This window comes from Pleuronectes platessa, chromosome 14, assembly GCF_947347685.1.
Source record: "Pleuronectes platessa chromosome 14, fPlePla1.1, whole genome shotgun sequence".
Taxonomy (NCBI): domain Eukaryota; kingdom Metazoa; phylum Chordata; class Actinopteri; order Pleuronectiformes; family Pleuronectidae; genus Pleuronectes; species Pleuronectes platessa.
Window position 1 is genome coordinate 3,438,940 of NC_070639.1, and position 12,696 is coordinate 3,451,635.

A 12,696-nucleotide genomic window follows, 5' to 3' on the forward strand; every position below is an offset into this window, starting at 1 on the left:
CGTACCATGCATCTGTATCGGCGTCACAGTTGCAAAAGAAGTTCATGTCGATGCAGTTCTCCTCCAGGCTGCAGGAGCACTGCTGGACCCCGGGCAGGAAGCCTCCCCAGTAACTCCTCTTTTCTCCTTCGCGGTCCAGCCACCAGGACAGCGGACTTCCATCTGTAACAATACACCAGTCCCAACAGTCAGTCGCCGCTGCCACGGCCTGATGCCTGCCAGTGCCAATGCTCTAGCTCAAGTAGGTCAAGGTCATGGTCTATTTTTGGAGGATTTCATTATTATGCTTCACTGGCTTTATCCTAAAATCCAAGAGGAAGAAATATATGGAAGCAAACAATTTTTTTTTAGATAAGACATTGAGAAAATCCTGTTCTTCAAGCAGCAGCTGTGCCAAGAGGCTTACGCAACATGTGACAAAAGCAAATGAAAACAGTGAATGTGGAATTAAAGAAATATAAAGTAAAACCAAGCAAAACGCTTTGCATGATTAAAATGTTTTGGGTCACAAGTCATCAGATCTAGTATTAATCAAGAAAGATGCAGGAAAGACAAAAACAGGAATATTATGCTTGTAAAAATACACCAATATGTAATTTAAAAACTACACATGGCTATTTATGTAAGAACCTGACTGATTCATCAGTTGGCCGATAAACAACCAATATGAGCCTTTTACAGACTTATCACTTTGAGCTTTTATTTGAGAAATAAACAATGTGCAACGTTCTATATATAATTTTTGTATTTGTATTTTTGCTTTATGTTTGTAAAATAACAAGCCTAAATTGAATTTTTTCTGTTCTAAGAGTTTAATAACGTCATCGTATCAATTGTTTACTATATATATACATAGATATCTATATATAGATATCAATATTGGACATTTTCATTTCCTTATATCAATATTGACATTGGGACCGTACAGACTCTAATTTATATTCACGACCAAAACATATCCACAAAATAAATTCAACGGCTTATATAGAAATCATTTGTCAAACTTAAACCAAGGTTGACATTTCACAGTAAATATAATTAAACATAACGAGGGATAAAAAAAAGTCGAAGACGGAGAGAAAGGAGCGAACAACAGAAGAAGAAAATATTAACTCACAGAGGAGATTTGGTTTCAGAGCTGTTAATTTCTGATAAATCATTTAAATGGGCCTGTCTCCTCATGAATTATGCACGTTGAACTTTAACCGAATAGGCAATTTTCTTCATTGCATAAATGTGTTTGTTTTGATTCCCCGCTCGCATTTCATGATAACACTCCTGTGAGTGTCAATGAGGCTACAGCAAAGCCATAACTGCACAATTCATTACCTCCACTATGAGGTTAAGTGGTCCGGCTTCAGTCATCTGTCACACAACGTGACCCTGCATCAGAGATGAGCCCAGCGGCAGAGAAAAGCCCATTAGGCTACATGTCAGAATATACAATTAAGTGTCACATGCGAATCTGCTTTTCTTCCCACCAATACATTAAAAGCTGCATTAGGCAAAGTTTTTATGTATGGATACACATGTCCTATTAGTCTAAGTCACAGAATTGGGCTGAGGTAGGGAGCAATGCAACATCTCATCAGCTCATCAGATCACACAATAGTCCACACGACTGCTTAACGCTGTCATCAAATAAATGTTGGCGATAATGACGAGGGAGGATGAAACGCAGGCTGCACAACCCGGAGGAGGCCGGATGTCGTTGGCATTACAAGGGTTGGAAATAACCCTCGCCTTATTGTCTTTCCCCTCGATCCCCATCACTGCAGACAAACCACATCCCCTCTGTTCGGCCGCCTGTTTTTAAACCGCAATCCAGACACCGAACAGGTACACAAATAAGAATAGGCAACAATCAATAGCTCCTGAAGTAGAGGTCAGTCTCACTCTCTCCCTTAAATTGGGTGGATATTGACAGGAGTTACACACGGCGAGAAAGCAAATGCATCCCTCTCCCTGCTCTTTATTTATCTTTCCAAGCGCTGCAAACAAAGCCCTGAGAGCGGCTACGAAACGAAGGAGTTGTGAATTACAGGAGCATGAAAGATGGTAATGAAACGTAAACATTTTTCAGCGGATACGTAAGATGACATCTATTTTGACGCTTTTGTTTGGAGTAATTGGCAATAAGAGCATTTAGACTCCAAGAATTAGTTGGCATAAAAAATTTGAAGCGCATCAGTCTCAGCCAAAGCCTAACATATTTTGGTCAAAATACCACAAGGATCATTTAAAACAGCACGTTTTTACCCTGTCTAAAACAGCCCTCCTCAGATTGACCTGTTTTGAGTGCCCCGCCCTCCTCACTCCCGGTGAGCCTGGCTGCGAGAGCCCCAGCTCCCCAGCGCAGCCCCTCAGTGGGAGCAGTGGGAGCTTGAGCTGGCGCAGCAGCAGCATCCTTCCACACTGTTGAGTCGACGTTTAGAGGTGTCCCGGGGGTCCCTTGTTTATGCGGCCACTTAAATGTCTGATGGGTAGCAGCAGCGAGCTAACGCTAGCCGGGCTCCACCTAGCTAGCGGCTAGCGAGCCCAGCTCCCCGGCTAGCGTTAGCTCGCGAGCTAACCGGGCTGGGGGAGCCAGGCTATCGTTAACTCGTCCAAGGCCATGTAGCGAGAATCCCTACATGGGCATGGTGTGACTATGACGTTTATTTCGGTCCTAATCCCATTCAACGCACTCTAACGTATAGTTTCTGAAATAGAGGAACCACAACAAATTGCGGGAGTTGTTTTTTTCCAGAGTTTTTGGGACGGTAGACATGCCAGATACCCAAATTAACGTGTAGAAGCACTACAAAAGTGGAATATTCATAATATGACCCCTTTAATAACCGAAAGATGGTTGCCTACATGGTGAAAAATCTTTAATATAGTATAGTGTTCTGTTGTGCTAAACAGTACACAACCAGCGGACGATGCTGGCTGTCCACCTCCTTGTTGTTTTTACTCTGAAGTCACGTCTGATCACGTAAGTTTCTGTGTGTCTCTGGAATCACTGCTCAGAAACCATCTGTTTAAATTCCAAATGTGTGGTTTTCTGTCTAGTGTGAGCGTGCTCAAGATTAAAAGATTAAGAGTCCTTCACATCTGTCATCTCCCACTATTGTAAATCAGTTCAGATATGAAAATCATCCGGTGTGCAGCGGGCATTTGAGCAAAATGATTTCCCCCCCCCCAGTAAACAGAAGATACATCTCAACAGCGAGTGGCTGGTAGGCCAACATCATCATTCTTCCACTGCACCTCATCTCCAGCAAAGATCTTTGACAACAGTGAAACATAAGCATAAAAATGGGCTCTCTCGTTCTGCTGGTGTCATTTTCTATAAACCACGACCGACCGGAGCCGGTCAGGCGAATAGCGATGAGCGTGTCGCAGACTTTAATGAAGGTTTTCCAAATGCCAAGTTGCGCCGTGGCTTCATACAGAAACAGTATGCTTCATGTAGACACATGAAACAAGTACCTAAAAAAAAAAACATGTACTGCTGGATAAAAATAAAACTGTGGAAATAACAAGACTGGAGACTGGGACACAGAGAGGAGCACTCATTAAATCGCTGCTGCGTTAGAAGCCACACACCCAATTCTGAGCAAATTTATCAGGGTGTGTTTAAGAATGCAAATCAGCTCAGAGTCGAACCCATAACCACATGCACATTAAGTGAGTGAACATCTGTTTTATAGAAGAGAACAGTAGAGATTGACATGTGAGATGAGTGGAGACGCGTTGAGCAGCTGAGCTACATAGATGGAGTTACACCTGAGCTTCTCTCGGCACATGTCTGCATCTGTACACTCAGAGCCGGCTGCTTTGAACACCTACAGCTTTCCTGTAAATTTACATTTGGTAAGTGCAATTTTGTCCAACAATTAATTTGAGCGTGCTGTTCTGCGGGTTTCTTGTCAAAGGGGATATTGTTTTGTGCACATGCAGCACGGTGATGTGCGAGGAAACATTTGACCATTTCTTTCTGTTTGTTCTCAGACAACAAAGGTAACCATAAAAAAAGAAAGAAATCAGTCTCCTTATGAAAGTCGTCATGCAGCCACAAAATAGCTTGTTTTCCGTCTCTCTTTGAAGTCTAGTGTGATAATGAACTTGTTTGTTTGCACACGCGTGGCACCGAGGGAGGAGGCGGAAACTGGGACATCATGAATGTTTCATGATTTAAGAGCAAATGTTTGGATGTTTGGGACGGCATAGGTGCAAGAGCAGTTCAACATGAATGCACACAAAAAAGATTGGAGACCGCCTCACCACTTATTGTGAAAACACAGAAAGGCAAGTTAGGCGGGGGGGGGGGGGGGGTATGGTACTGATGGGGAAGCAGCTCCCATCGTAACAGAGCAAAAACAGCCTGATTTTCAACTCACACTGTCACAACAAACACTCCCCTGACGCTACAAAGTAAAGTAACGGCAAACTCACACAACTTCCATAATAAGGCCATTTCCAGACCGAGTGTAGGCCGAATAACATGCAGTCTCCTCATTTATCTGAATGAATAATGAATGATGGCAACGTAGAGGGCTTGATGAAAGGCTTGATGGCTCAACTTCTGCCCAATCACACACTGACGGCATCTGGCACTTGGGTGGCCAAACCATAGGCTGTGAATAAAGATGGTGGACATGTCTCTACTTAAAAAATGAGGCCAAAATATCTTGGACACGAGCACTGCCATCTTGCGTGTGGGGGGCGTCTTTTGGAGACAGTTTCTTTAGCGGTGATCATGGAGTGTGTGGAGCTGTGGTAGTGAAGTTCCACCAACACACACACTTGACAGATCACAAGTCAGGCTCAGCTGTCAGTCGTAACTTTTCTCCCCATTTTGACAGCATCAAATAACCAATAAAAACCAAATTTGCTGGGGAAATGAAACTGAAGAAGAAAAATAAACCATCTCTGAAAAAACTTATTTGAGGTGCACCCTGACATTTCCGTTCGGTCCATTTCCCATCCACTAACATTGAGGAGGAAGAGTTTATGACCTATACTGCCAATTCGATCTTCATATGCAGTCAACCAAACAATCACACCCCTGGCAGATTACTTTGTCCCACCACTGCCATCTTTGTCGTGTTTACTTCAAGATTGCTATGACCAAAGGAAGGTTTCGAGGAAAAATATGGGTAATTTGTCAAGAGCTTTCTTTAACAAAGTTAGAAAATGCTTAACAGAATGAAAAAAACGTAAATTAAAAGAACAGCAATTGAAACAGGAGAATAAGTTAAAAAAAAAACATAAAACAACACAATGTACCTTTAGTATTAAAGAGTCGGGACTTCTTGCAGTTGTAAACCATTTCCTGTTGGCACTGCTCGGACCCTGACACGATGGCGCGCAGTTGTTCGGCCGACGCGCTGTAGTTGAAGATTGTGATGTGAGGTTTCTGAGGAGAGGAGCTCTGGACTATGACTTGAGCTGAAATGTTGTGGGTCACCACCGTCCACACTTTCTCTTCTGGAAGACAAAGTTCAATCTGTTAACACAAAGCCACCCATATATTCCCTCTTTAAATACTTGACTGTTGGTGATCCTATCCACACAGCGTTATCTGTACGATAATCGCATCGATAATGCATGATGTACGATAACATGATCATTTTGTTTACACATCTCTCCTCACGTGATGTATTTTCAGCCAATCATGCCGTGTGATGATGAACGTGACCATTACGTTGTTACTTGTGAACTTAACACAAGACCTTTCTGTCTCATTTTTCAAAATAAGAGCCTTATGCCTGGCCCATAAATCACTTTGGAATCTCGACACAGCTTCGCAACGTCGGTATTAAGTGCCCCATCCATACCACGATAATTTTACTCAAAATATCATAATTTTAAGCTTCTGGTACGACATTTTAACATTTCCCATCTGGCAATCAGCAGTATCAACACCTTCTCCACAACTAAAAGGTATGTTTACCCTAACCCCCTATTCACACTTTTTACTCTAAATACAGAAGGTGTGTCTTCTAAAGACAATTAGTTTGCAATTTCCCGCAAGGAAAAAATACAGAGTTAGCAATCTGCCCACATCTTTCACATTCATATATTTTCTGCAACCTCAATGCTGCATATGCATATTGAATTCACTAGATAAAAGAAGTGCTCTGTTTTTCTAAATTAACGAGAACATACCTCAAAATCCCAAGAGACGCTCTTGTTTAGCCTACTTTGAGATCATTGAAGCAAAAATGTCCCACCTGGGTAGTTTGATCTAGTTTTATTTTGGACTGAGTTTGAGACATAGGGAGGCACTTGAGTATCTAAGTTTTATAGATGGCATTGATATTAGTTTGCCCGCTTTAAGCAGGTTCCTTAGGGCTTTGGGGTTGTTGCGACAGAAAGTAGCGAGTGTTTTGAGCTAGCTCGTTTATTCAGAAAGTAAAAGCAGGACTCTGTTCTCAAGTGAATATATAATACACTTTCATAGAATATAAGATCACATACAGTTAGTTGACAGATATACAATATTCAGCTGTCTGCATTATTACAAATTTATGAAAACTTTTTCATCGCATTATTTCAGATGACACCATCGACTGTATATGAAGATGGACAACACGTGTCCACTTCCTCCTTCCGTCAGTAATGAAGCCAAAATACAGTGGATACAAACGCTGCAACCTCACAGCGAAGATTTTATTTCGAGCTGGTCTGCTCAGCAGCAATTGGGGGACCGAGCAGTGGAAGCGTGGTCCCACGAATGCATGCGCTTTCCTGAACAGTCAGTGTCAGCTGTCTGGACTTTTCCCCCATTTTCACAGCATCAAATAACTAATTACACAGATTATCGAAAACAAGAGCACTTGAAGATGCATCATGTTTGATGATAACTACCTACAATGACAGAAACCATCTTTGACAAACATTTCTCTGACATATAGATTGACAGTTGTCCATCTTCATATAAAGTATATGGATGAAGCAGGGCCATATTGCTATGTTCAAATATAACACAAAACTATATATTTTAAAATGCATTTAAACACAGTTCATGGTACAATAAAGCACTATATGTAACGAGAACAGGAAACTGACGTGAAAAGGTCATGTGTGAGGTTTTATTTTTACAAAAATAAATAATTAAATGTTAAGTGGTTTGATGTATCATGTTGTTTTGCCGTCGCTCTGACCCGTTTGTGTCATATTTACTGCACAGCTCAGCTTTTGGCCAAGTTCATTAACGACTCAGTGAGACGTTGTGTGTTCTGGGCTGAACCATCTGTGTTGCTGGTGACATTTCACAGATCTCTGCAGATCTGCATCACTGGAAAAAACGAACAAAAGCACTTGAGCAGTTTCCTTTCATTGGATTTACTCCCTTCTCTACGCCCAGTCTGTGAAATGAAAACCTTCAGCGTCCCCAAAACAAACCATGAGCCACTCTAATTTGAATTTCTGACTCTTTCCGGCTCATTTTCTGTGCATAATTTACTTTCAAACAGTGTGTACGATAAAATCAGATGAAGACTCCATCTTATTTCCATTCTCACTCAATATTCATTATGTGGATTTTGTGTTTACTCTGCCTTAGAGGAAATCCCTCTCCGCGTTTTGATTGATTATTCACATTAGGTTGTGAGGCTTACAGTTATTTACATCTCTAATAGATTCTTTAATTGAGGTCAAGCTGAGGCATCACTGATGCTGAGGGCGAGACAGAAATGTTAGAACCACCCGGCAAAAAGATGGCTCTCCTCCGTAATGACATGAGCGGCACATTAACCTTGAAAAGGACAAAGTGTCTGGGAAAGTTGTGACAGGTAACTGATGAGAACTGTCTCCACAGTGTCAGAAATGAACACTTTGTGTTTTGTGCCTTTATGTCACGACGACTGGGAATCGTGTTGCGTGTCTCTCCCTGTCCGTCAAACGTCACATCTTTGGTGTCACAGTTCAGCTGATGCAGAGCACGGTGGCTTCACAGGATACCACAGGGGCAGATGGAGGCCATGCTTCTACGCTATAACACTAGACTGGTTTCAGACGTAGTTTTATAATTTTCACTAATTGTTTACTGCAGCGCAGAGGCTTTCAAAGAGGGAGGCTGGACTCCCCAGGGAGGCTCCAAACTGTTTCAAGGGAGGCTCTGTAAACTGAGGTAAGAAAAAAAAAGCAGTTTTACATTAGTTATCAGGAGAAAACTACTGAAAGTAGCTTTAATGACTTTGGTTTGGTATAAAGAGAGGCAGTAATTACAGTTTTTCCCCCTCGCACAGAGTCAGAAACTAAAAAAATGCCCCAGGACAGATTTCATTTTTCAATTTAGTAAAGTCTGAAGTTATATCAAACATCAAGATTACGATGTCTTAGCTCAGTTGTTGAGTGTCTATGGAATTAGATAACACCAGAAGGGTGCTTGGGGAGCGTATACCTCTGCCAAGGTTAACGCTCCATCTCACAATGTTAAAGAAAGTGGATCCTTTATGTGGTTCTGATCCGAAGTTGTAAGGTTTCAGTGGGTCATATCCCACCCTGCCCGAAAGTTTCATGGAAATTGTTGTAGTAGTCATTGAGAATCCTGTTGACAGCCACACAAACCAACAAATAAACGCAATTGAACACTAGAATAGAAAAGATAGTGGATGGGAATGTTTGGCAAATGTGCTCCAACATTCCCATCCATTATCTTTTCTGCTTATCCTTTGAAGGGTCATGGGGTACACCCAGTACAAATCGCCAACCAAAACCAATCTACATGTCTTTGGACTGTGGGAGGAAGCCAGAGGAAACACGGGTAGAATATTCACATTGGGAATGAAATTTGGGATCAACTAAGCAAAATAACTAAGGTAGACAGAGAGGAGGCTTTTCCCAAGCTCACTTTGACGCCCAAAGATTTAGAATCCCACCCCTGCAGATCATTCAAAGTCAGACAGGAAACTCAGTAGGTGCTCAAAACTCAACAAGTTGCTATGAAGTTTGTTTTGGATGTGTGTGCTGCACGGAGCACAGTACCTAATGATTTTATTGACGGCTCCGCCTCTTTTTTCCTCTTCCTTCGGGGAGAGGTCAATGATTTCTCCTTGAGCGACACATTAACATCAGGACATTGAACTGTAATTCAAAAATCAACCTTTGATTTAAATATTCCCTCTTCACTGCTGAAGGAATACTAATGTGAACCTTGACTGTGGCAGCACATTTGGGTCAGAATCACCACTTAAACAAAAGAGAACCCAAATGCAACAGGCAGATTTCTGATAAACTCACTGCACACCTTCATTCTTTCCTGAGGACTTATAATTTCCAGGCTGGTCACTTCTTTATGGTGCCGTTATTAGTTCAAAATGTCAGCCGTTGCATGCAAAATATCATAACTCACTGGCACACGGCCATGAAAGTAACTGAGCAGATTAATGTTTCCTGGGGGATTAGCCCTTTTGACTTTAATGACCACATGCTCTGATGGAAATTGTAGCCTCTAGAGGCCACTGGTGATCATTTAGACTAAGCTTTTTAAAACGTTATCTTGCCGTGACACTTTTTTAATCTGAGCAGCTTTTACAAGGCTGATTTCAGAGGAAGACGCAGGAAACTTCTTGTGGCAAAACTTAAAGGTCCAGTGAGTACAATATTGGTGAAAGGAATCTATCGGCTGAAATGGCATATTAAATAATCATGGTGATCTAAATTGTATGAATTAAAGTTTTCTTTCCCCTATAATGGGCCCTTATATTTGGGAGCGGGTCCTCTCTACGGAGGCCGCCATGTTTTTTACAGTAGCTTAAACTCGACAAACGAAACACCTTTTGAGTTTTTATGAAGGCTGAACTGAAGGATGCCACAGGTTCTCTTTCATGTTTGAAAGGGGAGGGTTACGGGATGGCAGACATTAAGATAATGTGGTGTGGATCAATGCAGAGTGATCTTTAAGTGAGTGGACTTTCTGCCACATCTCATTGAAACGAAAAAAATGAATAAAGGTGACAACATGGGGGCCACAGTGATCTCACCTGTCATGTTGCAGTATACCTGGGTGGGCCCCAGGGGACCACTCCCATCTGGATCAATGGAGTAGAAGCCCGAGGAGCTGCCAATCAGTTTGTACGCCTCACAGGATGACTCGTAGATGGCTGAAAGCAGAATGGGGACAGAAATCCGTTATTGCTCCAAGTAACAACCCACACTCCGACAGCTTTCTCCTGCACACTGCATATATATTTACATATTTTTTGTTTACATATGGGGGTTTGTTGACGTATGTTGTTGTTCTATCTAAAGTCACTTTGAGCAGTTTTTGATTTATATGGATACTGTAGTTATATATTAATGACTGAAGGGCCTGATCAGAATGCATTTACATGCAATCCTCCACATTAAAGGATTTGATCACCAAACTGTCTTATTTATAGCCTGCCTCTGTAAGTTACTGTTTTACTTGTGATAGCGTCATAAATCGGCAATAGTCAATTGAATATGTATGAGATGACATGTCAAAAATATGGATATAAATAAGTAAATAAGTAAATAAGTAACTAAACATAAGCCGGGAGTATTTTATCGTAACTTGATAATCCTATTTATGTTGTTTGTGCCTTATTGTTGCTATTTTCAATACATATGTTTGACATTCAACACATAAAGGTCATGAAGGTGTTCGAACATGTTTTCAGGATGAGAACTAATGTGTTTACGGAGTTTTTATCTACATTAACTGGGCAAAAATAAACAAAGAGAAGCCACTAATGTTAATCCTACATTTTTCTCCAGCATGAAAATCACCTTTAAAACGAAGGTAGTTGAATAGCCCGACATGTTAATCATCCCAAAACTTTTTTTCCATATGGCTTTTATCTGTGGTGTTTGGAGCAGCAGAAACTACACTACATCCCATGTTCAAACTGTGTTTCTCACAATAAGTTAACTGGTGATTGGCTCCAAACACTCAAGTTTTAGAGATACACTTCTCAGCCGCACACGAAAAATGTGTTTCTGAGGGAAGCTGATGACAGCTGAGGTGAAAAAAAAAGACCTATTTTTAATTCAGCAGATGCTCATTTCGGTCATGTTCCCTCTGACGTGCAAAAAAAAACAAAACACAATGCATTTGCCTGCATATAAACAACTAATCAGTATTCTGGGGCAAGGGGATTTCACACTTAGTTTCCAGCAACAGTCTCCACAGCTGATATTAAGGCGTTGTTTAGGAGGCCGTCAAAAAATGCAGCCCGAGAGGAAAAACTCCTACATGTGGAGTCAGACTGAACTCAACCAGTCTCTATAGCTATTCAAGAATATCGCAAAAAACATTTGGGAGGGGGAATAGCAGTGATGATTGTAAGGTCATGTCATGTTGAAGCGGGACAAGTTTTTTTTCTTTGCCTCTCAGGGCACAGAGCGACGCTGCGAGCGAGACAGGAAAAGATGTGTGTGCAGAATCAAATGACACAGCTCAGTAGACCTCGAATAAATGGGGAGGTACAGAGGCTGTAATGGCAAGTTTGAGACAAGGTGGTGAAATGAACTTGAGACGAACTGCTCACAGTTGTGACAGGTCGCTCCCGAGTATCCCGTTCCCGAGCAGTCGCAGGCGAAGGAGCTCCATGTCTGAGAGCAGCGGCCTCCGTGTTCACACAGGTTTGGGAGGCACCTGCAAAACAATAAAACATTTTTTTTTTAGAGTTTGGTTATATTCATTTTTGACTTCTCTAGTCGTCGATCTCTTTATTTATCAGTTATCAAATCGGATCAGACTTTAGATAAATAGCAATAGAGTGAAATGCAACAAAACAGCAATGGCACTCAGGCAGGGGCCCCTGTCAGTAGTCTTTTTAAAAAATATATAAAAATTACAATAAATAAATAAACTATTTACTTACTAACTTTTGGCTTTTCTCAAAGCTGTAGAGCAAACAGTGAACGTTGAATGATTTACTCAATCAGGAATTGTGTATGGATGTAGGAAATATAAATTGTCCCTCTGTGAAAATTTGGGCCCCTTTATGGCCCCTGATTTAGAAAAATCCTTGATCCGTAACAGCACTAAGTAAATCGCAAGCAACAGCAACTGTCCCACACTTTAAGATATGAGTCCTCTAAACAAGCTCCATGAATTATCCGTGGAAAAATGTTGAAAATGTTGAAAAAACATCTTGTTTCACAATGTTAAAGAAAGCCACATGAACTGGAGCCACAATTTAATGGCTGCTTCCCTGACCAGAGGTTCGTGGGAAATCATTCAAGTAGTTTTTGGCAACAACAAACAAATGGAGTTGGGTGACCTTCTTGGTGGGGGTGAGGAATAGATTAAAAAATCTGAATAAAAATAAAATGGATTCAGAGAACAGAAAGCAAAAGACGTAGGATATATAAATGTCTGTTTTGCCTTAGCAACAGTTCCTGTTCCTTTCGATTGACTAGTTTTTAATCGTTTCAGCTCCAGTTTACTTGTAACAGACTTTTGTCTTCAATTTAGCCAATTTTCCATCACATGGACTCATAAAATAAATCACAGTCTTAGTTGCAGGAGAAATTACAGTAATTTCTTGACAGCTAAACAAATCAAATCTCCAAGCGTTTGTATTTAGAATCAGTAGAAAATACTTCTTTAGTTAGTGTTTACGAAGCTGATCTTTTATTTATCACGTAAGCAAGACCCCTGTTCACCGCTCTGCTCAATTCTTTTGTCTCCTGTTATGAACACACGCTTTTGAACTTGCCAAGAAAGAATAA

At 41.1% G+C, this 12,696-nt stretch overlaps 1 protein-coding gene across 1 annotated transcript in view; it reads right to left on the reverse strand.

Moving 5' to 3' along the window:
- Positions 1 to 12,696, reverse strand: part of cntnap5a (contactin associated protein family member 5a) — a 94,227-nt gene that overhangs the window by 27,548 nt on the left and 53,983 nt on the right. Inside the window, exons 11-14 of the mRNA XM_053439836.1 lie at positions 11,508 to 11,614; positions 9,978 to 10,097; positions 5,275 to 5,475; positions 6 to 162 (exon numbers count right to left, since the gene is read on the reverse strand). Of these exons, the coding sequence (XP_053295811.1) occupies positions 6 to 162; positions 5,275 to 5,475; positions 9,978 to 10,097; positions 11,508 to 11,614 (585 nt within the window). The remainder of the gene's footprint in view (positions 1 to 5; positions 163 to 5,274; positions 5,476 to 9,977; positions 10,098 to 11,507; positions 11,615 to 12,696) is intronic.